Source organism: Ailuropoda melanoleuca, chromosome 16, assembly GCF_002007445.2.
Source record: "Ailuropoda melanoleuca isolate Jingjing chromosome 16, ASM200744v2, whole genome shotgun sequence".
Classification (NCBI taxonomy): Eukaryota; Metazoa; Chordata; class Mammalia; order Carnivora; family Ursidae; genus Ailuropoda; species Ailuropoda melanoleuca.
In genome coordinates, this window is record NC_048233.1 from 3,869,205 (window position 1) to 3,895,922 (window position 26,718).

General features: G+C 40.9%; 1 protein-coding gene and 1 long non-coding RNA gene across 8 annotated transcripts in view; one reads left to right on the forward strand and one right to left on the reverse strand.

The window, feature by feature from the left end:
- TULP3 (TUB like protein 3) overlaps positions 1 to 24,466 on the forward strand; it is a 58,335-nt gene extending 33,869 nt beyond the window's left edge. For 2 of the 6 annotated variants that reach the window (XM_034645134.1, XM_034645135.1), the window contains 9 exons: positions 2,430 to 2,589; positions 3,252 to 3,428; positions 14,783 to 14,910; positions 15,290 to 15,487; positions 17,997 to 18,109; positions 18,401 to 18,515; positions 20,544 to 20,642; positions 21,041 to 21,212; positions 21,855 to 24,466. In XM_034645134.1, coding sequence (XP_034501025.1) covers positions 2,430 to 2,589; positions 3,252 to 3,428; positions 14,783 to 14,910; positions 15,290 to 15,487; positions 17,997 to 18,109; positions 18,401 to 18,515; positions 20,544 to 20,642; positions 21,041 to 21,212; positions 21,855 to 21,988 — 1,296 coding nt within the window. In that variant the 3' untranslated portion in view covers positions 21,989 to 24,466. The remainder of the gene's footprint in view (positions 1 to 2,429; positions 2,590 to 3,251; positions 3,429 to 14,782; positions 14,911 to 15,289; positions 15,488 to 17,996; positions 18,110 to 18,400; positions 18,516 to 20,543; positions 20,643 to 21,040; positions 21,213 to 21,854) is intronic. The other 4 variants (XR_004621224.1, XR_004621222.1, XR_004621223.1 and 1 more) reach the window with 4 other exon arrangements.
- Positions 14,248 to 18,032, reverse strand: LOC109488623. 2 transcript variants are annotated; one of them, XR_004621227.1, is made up of 4 exons: positions 17,254 to 18,032; positions 16,570 to 16,723; positions 16,218 to 16,330; positions 14,248 to 14,420 (listed from the first exon to the last, which is right to left on the reverse strand). It is a non-coding gene; the product is annotated as an uncharacterized LOC109488623 (long non-coding RNA). The 2 variants fall into 2 exon arrangements; XR_004621226.1 differs by lacking the exon at positions 14,248 to 14,420 and having other exon boundaries at positions 16,028 to 16,330; positions 17,254 to 18,030.
- Positions 24,467 to 26,718: the final 2,252 nt, after the last annotated feature.

A 26,718-nucleotide genomic window follows, 5' to 3' on the forward strand; every position in this document is an offset into this window, starting at 1 on the left:
GTAGTTTGTTAGTTGTTTTCCCTCAGGTGGTTGATCTAAATGAGTTCGACCAGTATTGAAGTTGATAGAGAACGGCTTCACCAGATGCATTCGCAGGATCTCTGTGGCTGAGAGTCTAGTCCGCCCTTTACGGGCCTAAAAACTTGGTTTTGTCGGTGAACCTAAATGTAACCAGATCCTTTGGCACAAACTCCTGCTAGTCAAATTCACAACAGTCAATTATGAAACCGGACACTAATTTATTCATTTACAATGAGAACTCCAGCTTTTCCAGTATATGTTCATCTCTGCTGGTCATGATTCCCTGTTCCTGGAAATATGATACCTAAGAAGTTAATTGACAAATGGAGGGCTGATTGGTAAGCAGGGTATCTGAGGAAATAGAATTAGTAGTGCCGAGGGACATTTCATCAAGGCCACGAAGAAGTCTTACGTAGTTTCTTGTCCACAAAGTGAATAAGCTCTCCCAGTAAATTGAATACTCTTGTCTACTAGTGTCAGCATTTCTGTTTTGGGACAGGTTGGATAAACTCTGCCAAATTGTTGTTCTTTGGCCCCCCCTTTTCTGGACCAATACTTCTTCTCTTTTCCCTTTCCCTTCCTTTCTTTTCTTTCTTTCTTTCTTTCTTTCTTTCTTTCTTTCTTTCTTTCTTTCTTTCTTCTTTCTTTCTTTTTTCTTTCTTTCTTTCTTGAGAGAGGGGGGAGGGAGGAAGGGAGTACAAGTGGGGGGAGGGGCAGAGGGAGAGAGAGAATCTTAAGCAGACCTCCCCCACCACACACTGAGCATGGAGTCTGATGCTGGGCTCCATACCATTACCCTGAGATCATGACCTGAGCCAAAATCAAGAGTCAGGCACTTAACCAACTGTGCCACCCAGGCACCCCAGATGTCCCCTTTTCCATAGAACATTGTACTTCACATATGTTAACAAAATGGATTAGCTGTGGCCTGTGTTTTTGCTCCCTCTGTTGTTGCCAGTTATGAGACTATACAAGGCTAGATAACTGGCCACATAGAGCAGATGTGGCAGTTTCTCATGTCTCTATGTTTCATATTTCCCATCTCTTCTGCACATCCCCTATGCGAGACGTCAAGTTGCTTTGGGTTAGAAGAACCCAACGGCCAGTTCTGCGGGGAGAAGCTCATCATGGCCACTTATATATTTCCTGTTCCTGTTACATTAAGGTCCATCTATTCATATTAATTCATGAGTTTCAAAATAATCTCAGAAACTTCAATTATTCCTTCACAGCTTGCTCTAACCTTTATTCTTTCTTGATAGGATAGTCCGTTTGGGCACATTATCTTAGCTCCCTAGTCTTTTTTCTTATTCACAAGGTTGGGCAAAGAATAGTTCTGTTTCTTCCGTGTCCTCTGAATGAATCCACAAGCTTTCATCAGCCCCATTGAGGAAAAACATATTTCCTTTCCTACTGATAGTCTCAAACCTTGGAGTGACTCTTTTTTCTAGTAGCACTTTTTAAAAGCTGTATCAATGAAAAAAAGTAAGTAGATAGCTTTTTGCCTAAGAAACAATGAAGTAGGTTATAATATCTTTGCTTTAGAATCATGGCTTAAATTTTTAGCTTGGAACTTGGCACTTTCCTATTCTGAAATATCCCAGATCCATATAATTTCCAGGTGTTATAAGCTCTTATTTGGCAAAGCTTAAAAATAATGTATTGCTAGTACCTTCCTTTTCATCTTGTTAGATTTTTTCCTCATAGTCTTTCATGCTTTTTCCCCTGACTTTCCTTGATGCCATAGTCTCTATGTCATTTTTAGCCCCAGTGTTGATTGCTTTCTATTTGGAATGTTCCAACTAATTTTTTTCCCCTTTTTATCCTTGGCCCAGATTTGTTTGATTTCTAATTATGTAAAAATGAGAAAGAAAGCAAAACTTACTACTCTGTAGCTGATTAAAATAGGAAAATAAGTTGAGGTTTAGAGGATGATAGGTTTTATTTTTTCTTTCAATTATAAAAGTAAGAAAATTTAGAAAAAAATATAGAAAACTACAAAAAGGGGGAAAAGCCATATTCTGCCACCCAAAGTAATCACCATTACTGCATTTCTTCACCTTTTCCCCTATGCATAAGTGTTTATATATTTTAAACTGGTGACCGTGCTTGGATAATAATATGGTAATTACTATAAATATTTTAAATAAACTTGGATCATGGCCTCAGCTAGGCTAGAGTGCATTTGTATCATTTTAAATAGATCTTTAAAGGTATTTGGTAAGTATTTATTAAACAAAATGAGTGAATCCTTGTCCCTTTCTGTGCCTCAATTTTCCCATGTCTCAAGCAGGATAAATTAGTTTACAAGAGGTTTGTGAGGATTAGTGAAAAACTGTAGATGTTCGAAGCAGCTTGGTCTTGTCATAACTCTCCTGGCTATCATACCACATTTTTTTTCCCCCTAGAGAGCACTGCTGGAGAAGAAGCAGAGAAAAAAACGCCTTGAGCCACTCATGGTACAGCCAAATCCAGAAGCAAGGCTACGTCGATCAAAGCCAAGAGGTGGCGAGGAGCAAACTCCTTTGGTGGAACCTCATACCCCACAGAACGATGTCATCCTACACGGTGTGTGTTTAGGCAGCATCTCTTCCCACTAGGGTACAGTTTTCATAAACCTAGGAGAAGGCAGGAAGATTCTCAGATGGACCAGGGGGACAATAATAGCATCGTTACTAGGTACCTTTGTAAATTTTCATAATCACGTTCTGGGTCTTTGAGTTACAATAAAAGCAATGGTTTAATCAGTGGAAGATCTTTGAAGTTTGTGTCCGTCCTAGAACTGGGTTGTTTTCATTGCCAAATGAGTTAGTCCAGAAGGGCCTATTTGAGGAACTTACAGTCTTGATTGTCGCATCATGGCAGAGTTAACCATGACGCCAGGAGTAGTAGAGAGCACCCAATCTCCCGATAGGACTCAATGGACCACGTGAGGTGGTAAGCTGTTGACTTAGACAGGACCTGAACTTTGGCAGACCTACTTTGTTTTCACGGTCTCATTCTTTAGTTTCTAAAGCGTAACATCAAGTACATTTTATTTAGTAACACTCAGAACATGTTAATAAAATGAACACTGGTGTGAGTTACTCTATTAACAAACGTCCGCGTGGATGTTCAGGAAGGAGAAGTGAAATGCTTTGGTGGTTCTTAATTCTGAGCGCATACACCAAAACCACCCAGCCAAATCAGAGATAATACTTCCTTCTTTTTTCCTCTCTTTTGGACCCTAGGCATTGATGGTCCAGCTGCCTTCTTGAAGCCAGATGCTCAGGATTTGGAAACCAAACTTCATGTTCTGTCAGTAGGCTCTTCTGCTACAGAAGAGGACGCCGAAGGAAGTGTTGATGGGGAAAACACTTTGGAGACTGTGTCCAAGCCAGATCTCCAGGAAATTCTCCAAAAACATGGTGAGGATTGGTAATGATTGTAAGGCAGTTAATCATCTTAGCCGCGTATAATCTTTTCCTTTCCTTTCTTTCATTGTCAGTTAACAGTCTAGATGATTCAGAATTTCTTGGAGTCTAGATTATGGCTTTACAGAGGTGACAGTATTAGGCATCTTTGACATCTGAGAATTGACTGTTGTCAACCATGGTAGTATTTACCCTATTGCCTGAGAAAAATAAGATAATCACATATAAATCAGCAGCAGCATTAGCTACTATATGTGACTATTTGCTTTTGACACTTTATTTTTAGTTCCCACTCCCTTCTTTTGACAAAGTTGCCACTCAACACCCCTACTTGGCCTCCATTTCAAGTTTTTGTTGATCTAGTGATAAGGGGAAAGATAAGTAGTGGCTGAAGAGAAACACAAATTGGATCAACTTATACTTAGGCTAATACTTTTCTCACTAGAGCCTACTTTCTGCCAGTTGGAGTTACCACTTCCAAAGATATTCCTGTACATTTCAGAGATCTCTTGCAGTTTTCTTTCCTTCTTAGAAAAATGATTTTCTAGTGGGAAGAAATTAAGTGTCCCCTTTTCAGATGAGAAGACTGAAACCAGTCATGAATAAATATTTATTGGGTACCTACTTAGTAATAGGTAGACATTATAGGGCCTGGGCTGTGTGAATCAGGAGATTCTGCCAGAGAATGATAGAACAGATGTACATTCAAACAAATTCACATATTCATTCATTTAGAAAATACATATTGAGTAGATACTGTATATTAGGCATTGTTATAGGCCTGTAGGTTACAGTAGTAAACAAGGTTCCTGCCCTCCTGAAGTGTTTATTCTAATTGAGGCATCATGTACTTAAATAGCCAAGAGAGCATTGAGAGGGGTACCTAACCCAGAGCTGAAGGTTTGGAAAGCTTTCCAGAGAAACTGATGTCTGAGCTACAGCCTGATACAGGAGGAGGAACTGGCCAGTTCAGAATGGCTGGAGCACACATTGTGAGCGGGTGAGGTGGGAAGAGGGACTAGAGAGGTGAGCCTGGAGGGGTAATTGGGCTCTGATTATATAGGCCAGTGTAGGCCATATTAGGAATTTGGACTTTATTTGAAGAGTAGCTGGAACCTATGAGGGAATTTAATCTGAGGAATATTATCAGCAGATTTGGGCTTAATGGGAAAATTAAGTAACTGGAACCTATGAGGGAACTTAATCTGAGGAATATTAATCAGCAGATTTGGGCTTGATGGGAAAATTAAGAAAAATTACCCTGCACCATAAAGAATTAATTGGAGGTGGGTGGGCAAGTGTGGAAGCAGGAAAACTTAGGGAGGAGATGGTTTGGCTGGTGGCCTAACCTAGAGTTATAATGTGGTATATGCAAGAGTAAAAACCAAGGAGAAACAGAATTACATTGCCAGGGCAATGAGAAGGGACAAGGAGCTGGAGATTAAGCTGAGCCAGGAAGAATGCATGGTGCCCTGTGTACCAGTGCATCTCTCAGAGCAGCTGCACACCAACATTTTGAATGTCTCTTGTATGTCAGGCAGTTGACATACATTATCTCAATTAATTTAAAATTTCTAGGGGCGCCTGGCTGGCTCAGTTGGAAGAGCATTTGACTCTTGATCTCGGGGTCGTGAGTTCAAGCCCCACGTTGGGTGTAGAGATTACTAAAAAAGTAAATAAATAAACTTGAATATTTGTAACAGTTCTTTGAGGCGTTCATATATATTAGTCTCTCTATTTACATGTAAGAAAGTTATATGTATTACATATGTAATTATATGTAGCCTCTCAGCCTAAGTAATTTGTCCTTGGTCACACTGCTGGTAAGGTGACAAACTTGGGTGGAAGAAAGAACATGTGCAAAGGCATTGGGTATAAAATCGTGATATGTTGTGAAAACCAGGACAGGTGGTGGGAGCACAGGGTGCACCAGTGGCCGTGGTGAAGCGGGTCAGAGCGTAATTCTGAAACTCAGGTTCCTGCTTGGTTCTGAATCTCAACTCTGCCACATCTGGCTGGGAAAGGGGGAACATAGCTTCACTTTCCTCTGCCTCTGTTTCCCTGTCTGTAAGTGGAATGTGATTGTGGCACTTCCCTAGTATTTTACTACCACTGTTGTTACGACAAAAGAAAGTGAAGAATGTGGAGGAGTCAGAGCAAAGACAACCTTTGTTGAACCAGAAGCTAAGTTACCCCAAGTCATCGAGCTGAGTAGTGGCAGACCTAGATTTTCTGATTCTTAGTCTAGTTCTGTATCGCTTACTGTAAATACTGACTTGTCCCCTTTCACCTATAAAGTGACTGCTATGTTGTCTTTCCTAAGAACTGGCCTTTCGGTACCAGATGGATTAATGCCTTTTTACATCTCAACAAGTTGCATCTTGACCATAAAACCCATTAAGCATTTTCTTGATTAAGATCTACGATGTGTCAGTTTGGCAGATTATGTCCCTTAAGTGGGTCCAGTTTGGTTTTTCTACAAGTTTGGGAGAAATTTTTGATCTCCATCTTAAGACACATATTCACATAAGCTGAGTTCTTGGTATAAAAATGGCATTTGCAAACATAGTACTAAGTGAAAATATCCATGATTGTGAAGTTTTATGCCTTTTGGCTACAAAAGAACAAAAGCTTAACATTTTAGAAAACAAAAGAAAAAATGCCCTTCACAAACAAAATAATTTTTTTAGAATAGTTTTATTGCGATATAATTAACATACCATACTATTCACCCATTCAAAATGAATGGGTGTGGGAGGGGAAGATGGCACCAGAGTAGGAGGACCCTGGGCTCACCTCGCCCCATGAATACAACTAGATAACTATCAGATCATCCTGAATACCCCAGAAATTGACCTGAAGACTGGCAGAACATACTCCACAACTAAAGGTATAGAAGAGGCCACATTGAAGAAGGTAGGAAGTGTGGAGACGTGGTTTCGGAGAGAAATGGATCATGACTGCTGTGGTGGGGATGGAGCTGCAGTCATGGAAAAGGGCAAGAGACAGACTAACACACAGGAAAACAAATCCCCGAAGCAATTGGCTAGGAAAGTGAGAGGAAAGTGATGGAATGAACAGCAGGCTAGAAGAAGCAGAGGAACAAATCAATGACTTAAGAGACAGGAACAGAAAATAATCAAGAGAGAGAAAAAAGAATTATGGAACACTGTATAGACTTTGGCAACTCGGTGACTCCATCTAGTAACATTCGTATTATAGGAGTCCCAGAAGAAGAAGAAGAGAGAAAAGGGGGCAGAGAATTTATTTGAGGAAATAATAGCTGAAAACTTCCCTAATCTGAGGAAAGAAACAAATATCTACATCCAGGAGGCACAGAGCACCCCAACAAAAACACAGCCCCACCAAGACATATTGTAATTAAAATGGCAAAATATAGTGATTAAGAAAAAAATATTAAAAGCAGCAAGGCAGGGGCACCTGGGTGGTGCAGTCAGTTGAGTGGCCGACTCTTGGTTTTGGCTCAGGTCATGACCTCGGGGTCGTGAGATAGAGCCCCGTGTCTGGCTCTGCACTCAGTATGGAGTCTGCTTGAGACAATCCCTCTCCCTCTGCCCCTCCTCCCTGTATGCTCACTCCCTCACTTGCTCTCTTTATCTCAAATAAACAAATCTAAAAAATAAATAAATAAAAGCAGCAAGGCAAAAGAAGATGCTTACATACAAAGGAAACCTCATAAAGATATTCAGCGGATTTTTCAGCACTTTCCAAGCCAGAAAGGAGTCGCATGATATATTCAAGGTGCTGAATTGGGGAAAGCCTGCAGCCAAGAATACTCTTATCTAGCAAGGCTATCTTTCAGAATAGGAGAGATAAAGAGTTTCCCAGACAAACAAAAACTGAAGAAGTTTGTGATCACTAAATCGACCTTGCAAGAAATATTAAAGGGGACTCTTGAGTGGAAAGACCAAAAATGACAGTATGAGGGTAGGAAACACAAAAGCAGTAAAAATGAATATTTCTGTAAAAAATCAGTCAAGGAACTCACAAAATAAGAGGAAATAAAATATGATACCATGTATCTAAAATGAGGGGAGGAGAGGAATAAAGAATGGTTTCAAACTTAACCACCAACTTAATATTGGCTGTGATATGCAGAAGATATTATATACAAACCTAATGGCAACCACAAATCAAACACCACTAATAAATATTGCAAAGAATAAAGAGAAAGAAATCCAAATATATCACTAAAGAAAACCAGCTAACCATGAAAGGGAGAAAGACAAGAAAGGATTAGACAAAATCTTCAGAAACAACCACAAAACAAGTAATAAAATGGCAATAAATACACATCTATCAATAATTAGTTTTGAATGTAAATGGACTAAATGCTCCAATCAAATGACATAGGGTGATAGAATGGATTAAAAAAAAAAAAAACCCAAAAAGCAAGACCCATCCATGTGCTGCTTACAAGAAACTCATTTTAGACCTAAAGACATCTATAGATTGAAAGTGAGGGAATAGAGAAAATTTATCATGCAAATGGATGTCAGAAGAAAGCCACAGCAGCAATACTTATGTCAGACAAAATAGACTTTAAAACAAAGATTGTAACAAGAGACAAAGAAGGACACTATATGATCATAAAGGGGACAATCCAACAAGATGATATAACAATTCTAAATATTTATGCACCCAACATGGGAGCACCCGAATACATAAAACAGTTAACAACAAACATAAAAGAACTAAATGAAAATAATACAATAACAGGGGACTTTAACACCCCACTTATATCTATGGACAGATCATCCAAACACAAAATCAAGAAGGAAACAGTGGCTTTGAATGAGACAGTGGACCAGATGGATTTCACAGATATATTCAGAATATTCCATCCTAAGACAGCAGAATACACATTCTTTTCAAATGCACATGGAACATTCTCTAGAATAGATCACATATTAGGCCACAAAACAAGCCTCAACAAATTCAAAAAGATCAAAGTCATACCATGCATCTTTTCTGACCACAATGGTGTGAAACTAGAAGTCAACCACAAGAAAAAAACTTCTGGAAAGACCACAAATACATGGAAGTTAAACAACATGCTACTAACAATGAATGGGTCAACCAGGAAATGAAAGAAGAAATTTAAAAGTACATGGAAATAAATGGAAATGAAAACACAGTGGTACACAACCTTTGGGCTGCAGCAAAAGCAATTCTAAGAGGGAAGTTTATAGCAATACAGGCCTATTTCAAGAAGCAAGATAAACCTCAAATACACAACCTAACCTTACATCTATAGGAGCTAGAAAAAGAACAGCAACAACAGCAAACAACCCCTAAAACTAGCAGAAGGAAGGAAATAATAAAGATTAGAGCAGAAATAAAGGATAACCTAGAAAAAAAACAATAGAACAGATCAATAAAGCTAGGAGCTGGTTCTTTGAAAAAAATCAATGAAATTGATAAACCTCTAGCCAGACTTGTCAAGAAAAAAAGAAAAAGGGTTCAAATAAAATCACAAATGAGAGAGGAGAAATAACAACCAACACCACAGAAACACAAAGAGTTATGAGAATATTATGAAAAACTGTATGGCAACAAATCAGACAACCTGGAAGAAATGGATAAATTCCTAGGAACGTGTAGCTTACCAAAACCGAAACAGGAAGAAATAGAAAATTTGAGCAGACCCAATTACCAGAAAAATAAGTAACCAAAAAAATCAGTAATCAGAATCAGTAATCAAAAAGCTCCTGACAGGGGCACCTGGGTGGCTCAGTCGTTGGGCGTCTGCCTTCGGCTCAGGGCGTGATCCTGGCATTCTGGGATCGAGCCCCGCATCAGACTCCTCTGCTGGGAGCCTGCTTCTTCCTCTCCCACTCCCCCTGCTTGTGTTCCCTCTCTAGCTGGCTGTCTCTCTCTCTCTCTGTCAAATAAATGAATACAATCTTAAAAAAAAAAAAAAAAAGCTACTGACAAACAAAAGTCCAGGACCAGATGGCTTCACAGGTGTATTCGACCAAACATTTAAAGAGGAATTAATGCCTATTCTTCTCAAACTATTCCAAAAAATAGGGGCACCTGGGTGGCTCAGTCTGTTAAGCGTATGCCTTCAGCTCAGGTCATGATCCCGGGGTCCTGGGATCAAGTCCCACATTGGGCTCCTTGCTCAGTGGGGAGCCTGCTTCTCCCTGTTCCTCTGCCTGTCTCTTCCCCTGCTTGTGCTTTCTCTCTGTCAAATAAATAAATAAAATCTTAAAAAAAGAAAAAAAAAAACTACTCCAAAAAATAGGAGAGCAAGGAAAACTTCCAAATTCATTCTGTGAGACCAGCATTACCCTGATACCAAAACCAGATAAAGATGCCTCCCAAAAAATACCCAAACCTACGGGTCAGTATCTCTGATGACCATAGATGCAAAGATCCTCAACAAAGTACTAGCAAACTGAATCCAACAATACATTAAAAAAATCATTCACCATGATCAAGTGGGATTTATTCCTAGGTTGCAAGGGCAATATTTGCAAATCAATCCACATGCTACATCACATCAATAAGAGAAAGGATAAAAAACCAAATGATCATTTCAATAGATGCAGAAATAGCATTTGACAAAGTTCAACATCCATTCATGATAAAAAACCCTCAACAAAGTGGATCCAGGGGGAATATACCTCAACATAATACAGGCCATATATGAAAAACCCACAGCTAACATCATCCTTAATGGGGAAAAACAGAGCTTTCCCCCTAAAGTCAGGAAAAAAAAACAACAACAAGGATGTCCAGTGTCACCTTTTATTCATCATAGTACTGGAAGTCCTAGCCACAGCAATCAGACAGCAGAAATAAATAAAAGGCATCCAGATTGGTAAGGAAGAAGTAAAACTTTCTCTATTTGCAGATGACATGTTACTATATGTAGAAAACCCAGAAGACTTCACCAAAAAACTGCTAGAACTGATAAATGAATAAAATCACAGGACACAAAGTCAATGTACAGAAATTTGTTGCATTTCTATACACCAGTAATGAAGCAGCAGAAAGAGGAATTAAAAAAAACAATCCCATTTACAGTTGCACCAAAAATAATAAGATACCTAGGAATAAACCTAACCAAAAGGGTGAAAGACCTGTACTCTGGAAACTAAAACACTGATGAAAGAAATTGAAAATGACACAAAGAAATGGAAAGACATTCCATGCTCAGGGATTAGAAAGAACAAATATTGTTAAAATGTCTATACTATCCAAAGCAATCTACACATTTAATGCAATCCCTATCGAAATACCACCAGCATTTCTCACAGAGCTAGAACAAACAACCCTAAACTTTGTATGGAACCACAAAAGGCCCTGAATAGCCATAGCAATCTTGGAAAAGAAAAACAAAGCTGAAGGCATCACAAGTCTGGACTTCAAGTTATATTACAAAGCAGTAGTAATCAAAAGAGTATGGTACTGGCACCAAAATAGACACATGGATCAGTGGAACAGAATGGAAAAATCCAGAAATGAACCCACAATTATATGGTCAATTAATCTTTGACAAAACAGGAAAGAATATCCAATGGGAAAGACAGTCTCTTCAACAAATGGCGTTGGGAAAACTGGACAGCAACATGGAAAAGAATGAAAATAGGACCACTTTCTTACACCAATCACAGAAGTAAATTCAAAATGGATTAAGGACCTAAGAGAGACCTGACACCATAAAAATCCTAGAAAAGAACACAGGCAGGAGTAAGTTCTCTGACATCCACTGTAGAAGCTTTTTTCTAGATAAGTGCCCTGAGGCAAGGGAAACAAAAGCAAAAATGAACTGTTTTGACTGCATCAAAATAAAAAGCTCTGCACAGCAAAGGAAACAATCAAGAAAATTAAAAGGCAACCTACGGAATGGCAGAAGATACTTGCAAATGACGTATAAATAAAGGGTTAGTATCCAAAATACATAAAGAACTTGTAAAACTCAACATCTAAAAAACAATCCAATTAAAAATGGGCAGAAGATGTGAATGGACATTTCTGCAAAGACATCCAGATGGCCAACAGACACATGAAAAGATGCTCGACATCACTCATCATCAGGGAAATGCAAATCAAAATCATATAAGATATCACCTTACACCTGTCAGAATGGCTAAAATCAACAACACAACAAAGAAGTGTTGGCAGGGATGTGGCATTGTTGGTGGGAATGCAAACTGGCGTAACCACTGTGGAAAACAGTATGGAGTTAACTTCCTCAAAAAATTAAAAATAGAACTACCCTATGATCCAGTAATTAAATGACTATTTACCCAAAGAATACAAAAATGCTAATTCAAATGGATACATGCACCCCTAGTTTATAGCAGCATTATTCATGATAGCCAAGATATGGAAGCAGCCCAAGTGTCCATCGACTGATGAATGGATAAATAAGATCTGGGATATATTTATTATATGAATATATATTCATATTTTATATGATTCCATATAATATGAATATTATGCAACCATAAAAAAGAATGAAATCTTGCCATTTGCAATCACTTGGATGGAGCTAGAGAGTATAGTGCTGAGTGCTATAAGTCAGTCAGAGAAAGACAGATACCATATGATCTCACTTATGTGGGATTTAAGAAACAAAACAAATGAGCAAAGGGAAAAAAAAGTGAGAGAGAAAGAGAGACAAACCAAGAAACAGACTCTTAACTATAGAGAACAAACTGATGGTTACCAGAGGGGAGGTTGGTGGGGGGATGGGAAATAGGTGATGGGGATTAAGGAGTGTGCTTGTCTGATGAGCACCTGGTGATTATAATAAAAAGTCAAAAAAAAGGAAAAAAATTTTTAGCTGTGTGTGGTGAGGGATGTTAGCTAAACTTAATGTGGTGATCATATCACAATATATACAAATATTGAATCATTTTATGTCAATTATATCCCAATAAAAAAATAAAATTAGAAAAAAAACCAAAGTGAACAGTGAACAATTCGGTGGTTCTAAATCTATTCACAGAGGTCTGCAATCATCCTTACGATCAGTTTTAGAAAATTTTCACAACTCCCAAAAGAAACCTCATACCCATTAGCAGTCACTTCTGATTTCCCTCCGACCCCTTTAGCCCAGGCAACTACCAATTTACTTTCCATCTCTGTGGATTTGCCTCTTCTGAATATTTCATATAAATAGAGTCATATGCTATGTGGTCTTTTATGACTGTCTCCTTTCACCTAACATAATGTTTTCAAGATTCCTCATGTTGTAGCGCCTTTTATTGTCAAATTAACATCCCATTGATGGATATGCCACATTTTGTTTCTCTCTTCATCAGTTGATGGACATTTGGGTTATTTCCACTTTGGGCTATTATGAATAATGTTGCTATGAACATTCATGTATAAGTTTTTGTGTGGATATATGTTTTCATTTGAGATTAATTTTTTAACTGGCCTTTGTCTTATCCTTGTGTGTCCCTGAGCAAAGCTAATACCAATTTATTTGTGAACTGTGTAAAAATAGGTCATAGTTGTCCCTCCTGTGGATGGCTGATTGTGGGCAGGAAATGGTTTGGAGAAAAAAGCCACCCTGCTTGTTGCTAAGTCTACTTGTAAATTCATGATTTGGATATGGGGGGGTAACTTTATCCTCTAAAGAGAAAAAGGGAATTTAGTTTCGGTGTTGGCCCTGCCTCTTTCTCTCGGGCAAATGATTCTCCCTGAGCCTGATACCACCACATGTAAATTTGAGTACCATCCTTCTCTTACAACATACATCACACTTTATTTTATGTCTCTGTTCTGCCCTAGATATGTTCCATAAACAAACAAGAAACAAAATAAGGAAGACTACCACTGTCTCTTCCTCAAACTCATACAAATGTGAGGATAAAATGAGAAAATAGTTTTTAATCAGATAGTTTTGAATTTTTTATAAAAGGTGCTTCATAAATCCAAGATAATAGCATTTCAAACATTCCCAACCCTAGTTAACTAGACAAGAGATGAACAAAATGCTGGAAAACAAAAAAGAAACAGAGGGAACTGATAGAGAACCATAGATCATCGAATTTTTTAAGTTGCGGTGAAATATACGTAACATAAAATTTACCATTTTTGCCATTTTTAAGTGTACAGTTCAGTGACATTAAGCACATTCATGTTGTTATGCAACTATCACCGCAATTCATCTCCAGAACTTTTTCATCTTCCCATAATAAAACTCCGTATCGCTAAATAATAACTCCCTGTTCTGTTCCCTGTGTCCCCTGTAACCACTATTCTACAAAATTTCTGTCTCTGTGAATTTGACTACTCTAGATTTCTCATACAAGTGGAATCATACAATATTTGTCCCTTTTTAAAAAAAATATTCGTGACTGGCTTATTCCACTTAGCATAATGTCCTTTGAGGTTCATCCAGGTTGTAGCCTGGATCAGAATTCCATTCCTTTTTAAAACTGAGTAATAGTCCATTGTATGTATATACCATTTTGTCTATCTGTTCATCAGTTGATGGATATTTGGGCTGTTTTCACCTTTTGGATATTGTGAATACTGCTGCTGTGAACATTGGTATACAGGTATCTGAGTCTGTGTTTTCAATTCTCTTGGTATTTACCCAGAAGTGGAATTGCTGGATCATGTGGTACTTCTGTATTTAAGTATTTTGGGTACCAGCGTACTGTTTTCCACAGTGATTGCACCATTTTACATTGCCACCAGAAATGCACAGGGGTTCCAGTTTCTCCACATCCTTGCCAATACTTATTTTCTGTTTTTTTGATAATAGACATCCCAGTGCTTATGAAATGGTATCTCATTGTGATTTTGATTTGCATTTCCCTAATGATGAGTCTTGTTGAACTTCTTTTCATGTGCTTATTGGCCATTTATGTATCTTCTTCGAAGAAATGTCTGTTCATGTCCTTTACCTGTTTCTGGGTAAAGGGTTATTTGTTTTGTTGTTGTTGTTGAATGTTTGTTGTAGGAGTGCTTTATCTATCCTGGATATTAATCCTGTATGGAAAGGGAAAACAAGGGATAAATCTGAGTGAGAATACGAAGAAAGAATTGTCAAAATTTGGATGAAGTAGGTGGCAACCCTCTCAGGTCCGCTCCCTCCTCGGAAGCTTTGTACTATCACTTAGCTATCGCTCAATAAACCTTGATCTGTTGCCCACCAAAAAACAAAACAAAACAAAAAACAAAACAAAACAAAACCCTCAAAACAATACAAAACAAATTTTGGATGAAGTAGCTATGTCTTAAGTCAGAATAGCTGGAATGTTTTAAGCAAGACAATTAAAATTATATTTGGTTCGACAATTTATTTTTTAAACCAGTGTTGGCAGTTTTTGAGAGTTCTTCCTTTCTGCCAGGTATCTCGGGTAGTTTGAACTTCGATGAAGAGGAGACCGATGGGGAGGAAGAAGGGAAAAAATTATGTCATTCACCATATTCAGAGGCAGAGAGACCCAATTCTGCATCCAGCCAGAAATCAACCACAGTATGTAGTTCTGAAACTTCTTCTTGGGAACTTATTTAACTATTTCCCAAATGTACCTGTAGTATTGAAACACCGTTACTGAATGAGGATACCTTCAAAAGAGTGAAGCTCCAATTTAGACTTGAAATTCATGACCTCCCTAATCTTGCGTCTCAAGCCAGTAGTTGTGAAGATATAGCCCACTTTTGTTCTTAGCTCCTTCATTACTCCCAACATTCACATACTTATTTAACTTCTCAGAGTTTCTGCTTATTTTGTCAGAAGACTAGAGACATAGGGGTAAATCACGAAATTATTTTGTCCATTAATTATTTCTTGAAGAGAATAAGAAGTGCTCTGATCCCACCTCCTATTGCTCACGTATCTGGCTGTCTTTCAGGATCCAGGAGCTTCTGGTACTGTGGCCCACCAAATGGATAACCAGCTGGGAGAAGTGGAGAACTTAGAGGACTTTGCATGTAGTCCTGCCCCTCGGGGTATTACAGTAAAGTGTCGGATAACCAGGGATAAAAAAGGAATGGATCGGGGTCTCTTCCCCACTTACTATATGCACTTGGAAAAGGATGAAAATCGGAAGGTATGAGAATTGATTCTTAAGAAAGATCTTCAGATAGAGGGGACGAATGTTGTGGGAATAGATTGTTGAAGGGTCTTAGGATAGGAGAAGAGCACTGGTTTCAGACCAAGTCAGCAACTCCCAGTTCCTGTGTTCTTTTTTCAAAGAGCTCAGAGTCTCAGAAGTAAAATCTACCCCATCCCAAAGAAAAAGAATTTTATCCAGAATATAAGAAAATGGAAGAAAACATTTGAATGTAGTTACTTGCACCTCTATCCTATTTTTTGATGGAGGGAGGGTGTTAGTGTGTGCTCTTTGGTTTTTGTTTTAATTACGGTAGGACATGATACTGTGCCAGTTTTAGGGAATAGGAGGAATTGGAAATAGAGGAAGGACATATGAGTGAAATGTCTTATTTCTCACTCTAGAAATTCTAATTTACTTCAAACACAAGTTTGAGGGAATTTAATACTTGCTAAGGAACACTGTATTTTGTTTTGCTACCGGGTCTAGGTGGATGATTTTAAGAGCATAAAAAATGAGATGATGATTGATACCATTGTTGTTATAACCACTAATTTATTAAGTGTTTATGATGTACCAGGCATGTGCCAAATGCTCTGTGTATATATTATCTCCCATAATCCTACCACAACTTCATCCCTGCTTTATAGATGCGTGGGGCTTAGGGAGTGACATACCTACCCCCAAATCACACTGATAAGTGGCAGAGCCAGAGTCAAACCCGTACCTGTTGGATTCCACAGTCCCTTCCTTGGCTGCTGCCATTCTCCTGCTCCCCTGTTCTTGTCCAGATCCAGTAGGGTTTGGGAAGGATGCACAAGTATGATAGTGTTCATGCCACTGAAGTCACAGGGGTTTAAAACAACAACACACAAAAAGGAATATGAGGAAAGCAGCTATGGTAAAGAATGGGAAGGGTGGGTATTCAGCGTCCTGTCTCTCCTGAAGTTGGAAAGACCCTTCCTTGACGAATCGGATGAGCTTTTTTGAAAAAGCCACTGGAGGTTTTAGGGAGAAAGTTGCACATAGTTGCAGTAGCCCCCCCACCCCAATATTTTGCTTTCTGTGGTTTCAGTCACCTGCAGTCACTGTCATCTGGAAGCAGATGGGTCCTTCTTCTGACGTAGGTTTAGCAGGTCAATAGTAGCCTAATGCCCCCTCTTTTCATCTCATCGCGTAGGCATTTTATCATCCCACATCAGCACGAGAAGAAGGGGAGTACAGTACAGTGAGCTGTTTTGAGAGAGAAAGACCACATTCATATAACTTTTATTATAGTATATTGTTATAATTATTCTATTATTGTTGCTAATCTCTTGCTATGCCTTCCGTATAAGTTAAACTTTGTCATATGCATGTACAGAAAAAAAAACATAGTTTGTAGAGTGTTCAGTAGGCATCCACTGGGGGTCTTGAAACAATAGCCCCTGGTGGATAAGGGGGTCTACTGTATATGGAGAATCCAGCTAAGTGAATTTTGAAAAGTTGTACAGTAGGGAAACCCTGATAGTGAATTCTGAGAAGCATTATAAGGGTTAGAAAAAGAGATAAAGCCCCAAAGATTGGTCTTCTCCAAGAAAACATGAAGTGGCAGATAACACTGGTGCTTCAGGAGGCACTGGGATGGGAGGCCCCGTGGCTTCTGCAGTCGTCAAGGCCTAGGAGTTCACGGCAGCAAGACCAAGGAGGTGGAGTGGATGCCTGTCACCAGCCTGTGCCGTCTGGTCAAGGACATAAAGTTCGGGTCCCTGGAGGAGACCTACCTCTTCCACCTGCCCATCAAGGAATCTGAGATCATCGAGGTTTTCCTCGGATCGTCCTTCAAGGATGAGGTTTTGAAGATCATGCCCATGCAAAAGCAGACCCATGCCGACAGGCAGACCGGGTTCAAGACATTTGTTGCCATAGGGGATTCGCTGTTAAATGTTCCAGTGAGGTGGCCACAGACATCCATGGGACCATCATGCTTGGCCAAGGTCTCTAGCCCCGGTGCAGCAAGGCCTCTGGGAGAACGAGATCAGCAAGCTCCACACCGTCCCTTGCAAGGTGACTGGACGCTGCAGCTCCATGCTGTAGCACCACGTCCCTGGCCCAGGGGGCCCGGCGTTGTGCGGGCTGCTCAACTTCCGCCGGCCGCTGCACGGCCACCCCGGGCAACTTCGCCAAGGCCACTTGGGATGCCATCTCCAAGACCTAGAGCTGTCTCATGCCGACCTCTGGAAGGAGACCACGTTCTCCGAGGCCCCCTCTCAGGAACTCACTGACCATCCTATAAAGACCCATACTGGAGGTTCCGTGCAGCAGACCCAGGCTCCAGCTGTGGTTACCATGTAGTTTGTATACAAGAAAAATGACAGTGAATTAAGCCTGTTGAAAAGAAAAAAGACTGAAAGATTGACTGCTTGGCCCACGATAGGCACTTGCTAAATATTTGCTAGGTGAACGGGTAGGGCAGACCGTAGTGGTTCTCTTGATATTCTTGACTGGCATTTTTTTCTTTTTCCAGATATTTCTTCTTGCAGGTAGAAAGCGGAAAAAGAGCAAAACATCCAATTACCTCATCTCCACTGATCCAACAGATTTATCTCGTGAAGGGGAAAGTTATATTGGCAAACTCAGGTGAGAGCAGCCTTGTATTATGTCCTATTCTTTCTGATATTTTTATTCCTGTAGTTTCAGAGCAGTCTGTATCTTTTTTACAGTGAGCATGTATTGATATCATAATCTTAAAAAACTTCAGAGAAAATCCAAGTCCTTTCCTTATTTTAATGAGAGATCTTTAATGGTGGTGATGAACATTTGGAGAACAGGCAAATGAGCTTCCATTCTGTTCCATACCTGTCCTAGATTTGTATTTGTGTGGGGAAAAAATACAGATCGTTAATGGTAACTTCTTTCTCTTGATTCTAGATCCAACCTCATGGGGACCAAGTTTACAGTTTATGACCATGGTGTCAGCCCAAGCAAGGCCCAAGGTCTGGTAGAAAAGGCCTATATCCGGCAGGAGCTGGCAGCTGTCTGTTACGTACGTCCCATTCTCATAATGCACTCTTTGCGCTGAGTCTTTTCCCTAATTTCCTGGGTGTCCTGCTGGCACTTGAAACGTAACCAACACTGAACTCACGATCTTCCCTCCCAAGCTTGTTTCTATTTCTAAACCCCCTTTTCTGTTGCTGGTTGCATTTTTCTCTGTATATTCAAGTTTTAATTATTTATGACATGCCAAGTTTGGTTCTTTTTAATTTTTTCTTAAAGATTCCATTTATTTATTTGACACAGAGAGAGAGAGAGAGCACAGTAGGGGGAGGAGCTGAGCAGGGAGCCTGACTGGTGCTCCCAGGACCCTGGGATCATGTCCTGAGCTGAAGGCAGATGCTTAACCGACTGAGCTGCCCAGGCGCCCCATGTTTTTAATTTTTTTTTTTAACATTTCTTGTCTTACCTGCTCTTTCATTTTCCTAAGGCCATTGTATTAACTTGGTCCTTCATTACCTCTTACCCACTGGCTAGAGGTTACAATAAAGTAGACTGATCTCTTTCTCTCTCTTTTTTTAAGATTTTAAAAATTTATTTGAGAGAGAGAGAGAGTGAGAGAGAGAGCATAAGCAGGGGGAGGGGTGGTGGTGGGGAGAAGCGGGCTCCCCGCTGAGCAGGGAGCCCCATGTGGGGCTCGATTCCAGACACTTAACTGACTGAGCCACCCAGGTGCCCCTCTTTTTATTTTCTTAATTGAGGTGTAATTGACATTTTAGTTCAGATATACAAGGTAATTTTATTTTTTCATTTTTTAATTTATAAAAAATATTTTTATTTTAAAAAATTTTTAAAAGATTTTATTTATTTATTTGACACAGAGAGAGAGAGAGAGCACAAGCAGGGGGAGCAGCAGGCAGAGAGAGAGGGAGAAGCAGAGCCCAGTCCCAGGACCCCAAGATCATGACCTGAGCCAAAGGCAGACACTTAAACCAACTGAGCCACCCAGGCGCCCCTATTTATTTATTTTTAAATATTTTATTTATTTACTTGAGAGAGAGAGAGAGAGAGTGAGCATGAGGGGGGAGGAGGGTCAGAGGGAGAGGGAGAAGGAGACTCCCTGCTGAGCAGGGAGTCCAACGTGGGGCCCGATCCCAGGATCCTGAGACCATGACCTGAGCCGAAGGCAGATGCTTAACGGCTGAGCCACCCAGGCATCCCAAGATTTATGTATTTGAGAGAGAGAGAGCACATGTGTGCATGCGCACATGTGAGTGGGGCGAGGGGCAGAGGGAGAGAAACCCCAAGCAGACTCTGTGCTTACTGCAGAGCCCGATTCTAGGCTCCATCTGCAAAATGATCATCGCAGTAAGTCTAATTAACATCCATCACCACACATGGTTACAGTTTTTTTTCTGGTGATGAGAACTTTCAAGATCTACTCTCTTAGCAACCTTCATGTATATAGTACAGTATTATTTTTTTTATTTGTATAACTGACACACAATGTTACATTAGTTTCAGGTGTACAGCTTAGGGATTTGACAAGTTTATACATTATGCTGTGTTTGTCACAAGAATAGCTACCATCTGTCCTGATACATCGCGATTACAGTACTGGTGACTATATTCCTTATGCTGACATAGGCATTTGAACTTTTTACCTCCTGGTACAGGTCCTGTGTAAATTAAGCTATAATTCTCACTGTATATCATGTAGTGCCATGCCCTCATTGGGAAATAAATATTTATTGATGATGACAAAATTGGCCAGTTTGCTCACAGTTGCCTCAAATTTCACTTAAGACTAAGGAGTAAGAATAAAGTTTCAAGGCAATAGAATCTGTTTTAAATTCAAGTGTTCACAGTAGGTTTAAAAGGAGGTACAGTATTACTTTTCTTTCTTTTTTTTTTTTATTCCCTCTCTCTTTGTTTACTTACACTAAAGAAATAAAATCGTTTTTGGTGTTTTTGACATCATCATTGGACATTTTACATGCCCAAGAAAGTCTGGTGTTAAGAATGTGGTCTCTTTTTCCTTTCTGTTTCCAAGTCCCTGCCTTGTTCTCTTATCTTCCAGGAAACAAATGTACTTGGATTTAAAGGTCCTAGGAAAATGTCTGTGATCATTCCAGGGATGAATATGAATCATGAACGGATCCCATTTCGGCCACGAAATGTAAGCAAGAACATATTTAGTCAGCAAAGGAGTCCGAAAGACAAGAATACAATACAGACAAGATCAGTACAAAAAATTATTGAACCTTGGAGAACCTCAAGCTGGAGTATGGCTCATAGCCTTCTTTAGCAGAGTGACTGCTCCAGAGCAGCAGCTAAGTGCACATGCGGAGAGGTGGCTAAAGTGGTTGATTTGAAACCCCTTAGTCTGCAAAGAGAAATGCTAGACAATCTTGCAGAATTTTAAAATCTGCCTTAACTTTCAGCTTTCTTTGTTTCTTTTGTACCCTTTCTGAAACAGAGAAAATACTTCCCCATTCTACCTCCTACCTCACAGAGTTGAGAGTAAATGATTGCCTATGGTTCTCAGTACAAAGCAATGATTGTCTCTTCAAACAGGACCACGAGAGCTTGCTTTCCAAATGGCAAAACAAAACCATGGAGAACTTGATTGAACTGCACAACAAGGCCCCCGTCTGGAACGATGACACACAGTCCTACGTCCTGAACTTCCATGGCCGGGTCACTCAGGCGTCTGTGAAGAACTTTCAGATAGTCCACGAACATGACCGTAAGCCTGCAGGAAGGGTTGGGTGGGAATAGGAGGAAAGATGTTCTTACACAGTGGGGAAATGAGCACTTCCTATCATTGACAGGAAGTTCTGTTCAGGGGAGAATTATTTAAGAAAGACATGATTTCTTTAGAAAGACTAAAGTGCGGTTTTGTTGTTTATTTTTACTTTTTAAAGATTTTTTTGGGGGGGCAGAGGGCGAGAATCCCAACTGGGATCATGACCTGAGCCGAAATCAAGAGTCAGACGCTCAACCCACTGAGCCACGCAGGCGCCCCTAATATGGCTGTTCTAAAGTAAAACTTCTGAACCACTGTTTGGGAGGCAGATGCAATGGCCCTTAGTCAAGGTTCTTCAGCACCTTTAGTCCTTGGAGCTTCTGCTGTTCCCTCCTCTGGCCCTTTCGTGCTAGTCAGGAGTCGTTCCTGTTCTCTGAGAGGAACAGTAATAGAAACTTGGCTCGTGGTTAGCAGACGTTCACTCTTACCCAGTGCCTCTTGCCATCCTTCTCATGGTTTCCCATTTTAAAGAGACCTGGTGATTGCCTGACCTATTTGGCGATTTTTCTCTGTATCGTAAGTAGGCGCTTCCCCAGTACAGCCCCATTATCTTCTAATGTCCGAATTTCTTTCTGTTTCTAGCGGACTACATAGTCATGCAGTTTGGACGTGTGGCAGATGATGTGTTCACCCTGGATTACAACTACCCGCTGTGTGCACTTCAGGCCTTTGCCATCGGGCTTTCTAGCTTTGACAGCAAGCTAGCATGTGAATGAGAAAACAGCAAGCGCCAAGCTTTCTCCCTCAGAGCTTTCTGGAGCGGATAATTGCCTCCTTTGCTTTTGCCCCAGGACACGAAGAGCGACAGCCCGCCCCTTTGGGAGTAATCCCCAGATGTACGTCTATGTGTATATGTGCCTGTGTACATAAGCATATGTGTATACATACACATGTACACACACACTCAGCTCCTCTGGGTTCCACAGACCCGGTCAGGGGTCACAGCTTCACACGGGTGAGAGGTGGTTCAGAGCACAGAGGTTCCTGTCCGGAGCACGTCAGTAGCTCCTGAGGTGACTGCACCACAGATTGTGTGCCTCAACAGTCAGGTTTCCTTGGAAACCTGCAGCTAGAATCACGTTCTAATGATGAATTACTTGGGCTCTTTTTTTGGAAGACCTGTTCAGAGTGGGATAGATAGTTCCCTAAATTGCCTTTAGTCTTCAGGTCCGCAGGCTTTGTCTGTAAGTAGCCAGAGAGTCCCTCACAGCTGTTCAGCTCTGTTGTACTAGAAACACAGCCACGGCCAGTTCAGAAACCAGTGAGGGTGGCCGTGTTCCTTGGAAACTTTAGTGACAAAAACAGGCAGCAGGCCAGATTTGGCCTGTGGGCTGGCTTGCGGGCCCCTGCTCCAGAGATATTTCTGTAAGCGATGGGCCTCAGCATCTTCCAGGATGGGCCTGTGGTCAGGACATATGAGTGGGAAATGGATATCTCTAGGAAGCAACAGTCCCACAGACTGGATCCAAAAAGGTACTCGGCGACATCCACAAAGCTTTTGCCTTGTTTTTAATTTTTATTTATTTTTTTTAAGTAAGCTTTACATCCAACATGGAGCTTAAACTCTTGACCTTGAGCTCAAAAGTCACATGCTCTGCTGACAGAACCAGCCAGGTACCCCTTAACAAATTTTTATTTTATTTTTCAGTAAGCTTTATGTCCAGCGTGGGGCTTTTTAAAATTTTTATTTTATTTATTTATTTTTTTTTAAGTAAGCTTTGCTTTTACCTTGTTTTGGTGATGATGGTTTCTAGAGCATTACTGACCTTCAGAACTGGGAAAACCCCAAATCAGTGATCATTTTGAGTTCACACAGGTAGCTTAACCCCGCTGTCCTACCCAAAGTACCCGTGGGGGAAGACAATGTCAGCCACCAGCCACTTTACCACCCGATGAGAAAAACTTAACGCTCACTTGTAAACAAATCCAGTATTGTATGGGCTTTATCAGAGGGAGTGTGGTATTGTTAGAGCTCGCTGGCTTTCCTCATGGGGCTTGGGCGGTACTTTAGTCACAGGCTTCCCTCAGAGCAGGTTGGCTGGCAGCAATCTCAGTCAAAGCGGCTAAGGCCAAATTTTGTGATCAGTCATGTGAGAAACGTATTGTCTTAATTTCAGTTTAGGCTGAAACCATCAACTCTAGAGGTGACTTAGTCTAACTAAGACAGAGAGGAACGTGACAGTTGCCTTCATTTTCAGTCCAGGAGCGCCTCCTACAGCTATATTACTATGGAGCCGTTAGTAGAGAGGGACACACACCCGTAGACCATGAAAGAGGTAAGAGAACGTTCTGTATTGGAACTCGTCATTGTCATTATCCAGAGAGGTGGCTTTATGCAGGGAGGCTTTGGTGAGGACCAGCTAGCTGACTGAGCTCTGCAGACCTTGTCAGGCAGAGCTTTGGGCCTTTCTTCTTAACAGAAATATCAGTTCCCTAAAGCCTGGCTCTTTGGTACAGATCATGCTCCTGTCACTTTTCCTCACAGATGATAAGAGTTTTGCCAAGTCTTTCAGATCATTAGCACCTCCCAGCAAATCCTGTGACTCTGCTTGCCGCCAGTTCACCAGTCTCAGAATGCCTCTGACTGGAGAATCCAAGAACTTTGTGCGTTCTACGTTCAGCATTGTTCCACTCCCAAGCCTTTGTGCGCCGAGCTGTTTGCCAGCATGGGGCAAGGAATCCGCGGCTGTTGCTCCATTATATTTCCCTTCTGTGGACTTCCTTTTCACCCCACTTCCTGTTGTTCCTTGCTCCACATCAAATAGCAATGCGAAGGAAAGAGACACAGGAGATGGACTCTTTGCTCATCCCCCACTGGCGAGGCCTGTCTGCTTTGTTTTGACATGATTGGTTTCCATCTCAGGCATGCTTCCTATCAAGTGCCTCATTCATAGAAGTGCCCTAAAGCCCTTCAGACCTCTGGCACCACCGTCCTGACGTACTGTCTAATCCGCCCTTGTCGAAAACGGAAAGCTGTTCACTTCCCTCCAGTTGCAGCAGGTGACAGTGTCTGGGGAAAGGGAGCCTGACGGGACGACTGGATCTAGTCCTGTTTCCTCCTGCTCTGTCTGGCTCTGAGACTCTGTACCCCAACTTCGTGTACTCTCTGCTTGAGTATGCAGGCGATTGGTTTTACATAAATCATATTTATACCTTTTGTATGCTACAGAAATAAAAGATAATTTATATAAAAATGTGTCACCAGTCTTCCTTGTGAAGTCCCATCCCTTACAGGGTTCCTGCTGTCGTGTTCTGGAATAATAATTTTCATACTGTGAATCAGTTCATCCCAGGATAACAGGAGTCTACAGACTCAGAAGTCTGTATGCTGGAGACTGTCTAGACTCATCATATTTGTGACACCAAGAATTTTCTAGGTAGGTGATGGAGCCAAGAACTGAGCAAAGACGGGGCCAATTTATGTTGTTCTAGATACTTGCCCTAGTCAGCCTCCTGGATCTTCTTTGTGGGCATCGCTTCCTGACTCAATATCTAAAACTGAAACAGCCCTGTCTCTTGACTCAGAGTGTACACATTTTAGTGCTGCCTTACAGAGACAAGCTGAAAAAAAAAGATGTGTTCACAAATCTTTACTAGGCCTTCCTGCTCTTACCAGTGTCATAGTGAAAATGAGTCACATGGAAGGAAGCAGGAAGAGCGTAAAAATCACAATGAGAGCTGGAGTCAGAGTCTTAATTCTTAAGGGCTTGTTTTTTCTTCTTCACACGGTTCTTTTTGGCTAAGCTGCACAGCTGGCTGAATAGATTATTTATGACACAATTTTTTGTATACTTTTCAGTGACCAGGAGTAATATCAATGCTTCAATGGTCATTGACATGGAAGATATCAGCAAGCGGTATTTAAAAATTTAAAACAGGCCTACAAAAGGTTCTTTTTGAGCAGAAGCTTTGCAGGTCACACGACTAGCATCAATTCACTTCCTTTAGACAGCATTATAGGTACAGAAGTAAAGCAATAATTTGAGGCCAAATCCCAGGGTTTTGGCCCCTTTTCTGCCGGTGATTTGCCACGTGCCTCTTTCCTCCTCTGTACTTCGAGAGGTCGTGAACTGTATGTTCTTCAATTCTTGCATATGGTTCTCCCCACTCGTGCTGACAACAATGTGGAATTTCTCTACTTGAGTTTGGAACTGAACCCTCTAGTTACCTTCTGGACAGTGTCATGTCTTCATAGCTGAAGATACTGCTGGGTGGAGTGCCAGAGACCCCAGGAAAGGACCGTTGATGCTTAAGCTACGGAACCGGAGATGGCAGATTCTGAATATGTCTTTGGTGGGAGATTCTGGAATGGCAGGAGTGCACGATGTGGGAGAGAGAGGATCTGGTGCTGAGCAAGTGCAGGACCTCCAAGCTGCTTTTCCCCAACCACTGGAAATACCTTGCTCCACTGAGAAAACCCGGGGACGTTGCAAGCTGCCCTTCTCCTCAGCCTCCAGCTCTGCCTCTGGATAGAATGGCTCTTGCACAAGTACTCATGCCATATGCCCAATGGCTGCTTCCCTCCAGTCTACAGCCCCGTTTTAATCTTCCCCATGCCAGCCTCAGCTAGGGGCTTGCCACGGACTGGCCAGATCCTGTCCCAGCCCTCAGACACATTTCTTGCCCAATTGTGTATTCTATCGTTTTGCTTTCTCTCCCCGCTTTGGTCACCTAGTTGTCATAGTCAATGTATATTCGTTAAAAGTCTCACATACTCCTCTCACCTGCAAAAAGCCAAGGATACCACAATAAATGAAGGATTTGCCATTGGTGCTCAGAACTTAGGCAATCTTTAATTAAACCACAGATGGGTTCGTGGCACCACCTACCGACCAAGGATGTACATTACAAGTGCATTAAAATGAAAAGCACAGATTCTGTAATCTAGAGGAGGAAGTCTCAAAGGGCTCAGTGATTTCAACACCCGGACCATGTCATCACATATTTACAGAGCACTCTTGTGCTTTGGTGTGACTCTTCTGAAGGTCCGAGAACAGTAATAGTTCTGTAGTTTAGAAGCCAGTAGAAGTATTCCAGGTAAAGTGCCTAGCCCTTGGTATAGGATTGTGGCAAACATCAGTATCACTTTTATTAACATCCTTTTAAAATGGAGCGACACATTTCAGATGACATTTTTAGCCGTGTAGTTATAGTAAATGGTTTATATGCACTCGTAAAGAAATTCTAGATGGTTTTCCAGGGGCTATAATGAGAGGAAACAAAAACAGAATAGTTCAACTGGGAAACTAAACATCCAGGTTCTAGGCTCAACCCTGACCCTATCTCACATTCCTATCTTTGTACCCATCTCTCTATTTCTATGTGCAGGAACAGCCGAGGCAAAAAATGCCCCTGACGTTAGTGGAAATTTTGGAAATACTTCAAATATGAAATGGGCCTCCGTGACTTTTTTCCAGCTCTGCCTAGTCTTTTGGTTCATCAGCCC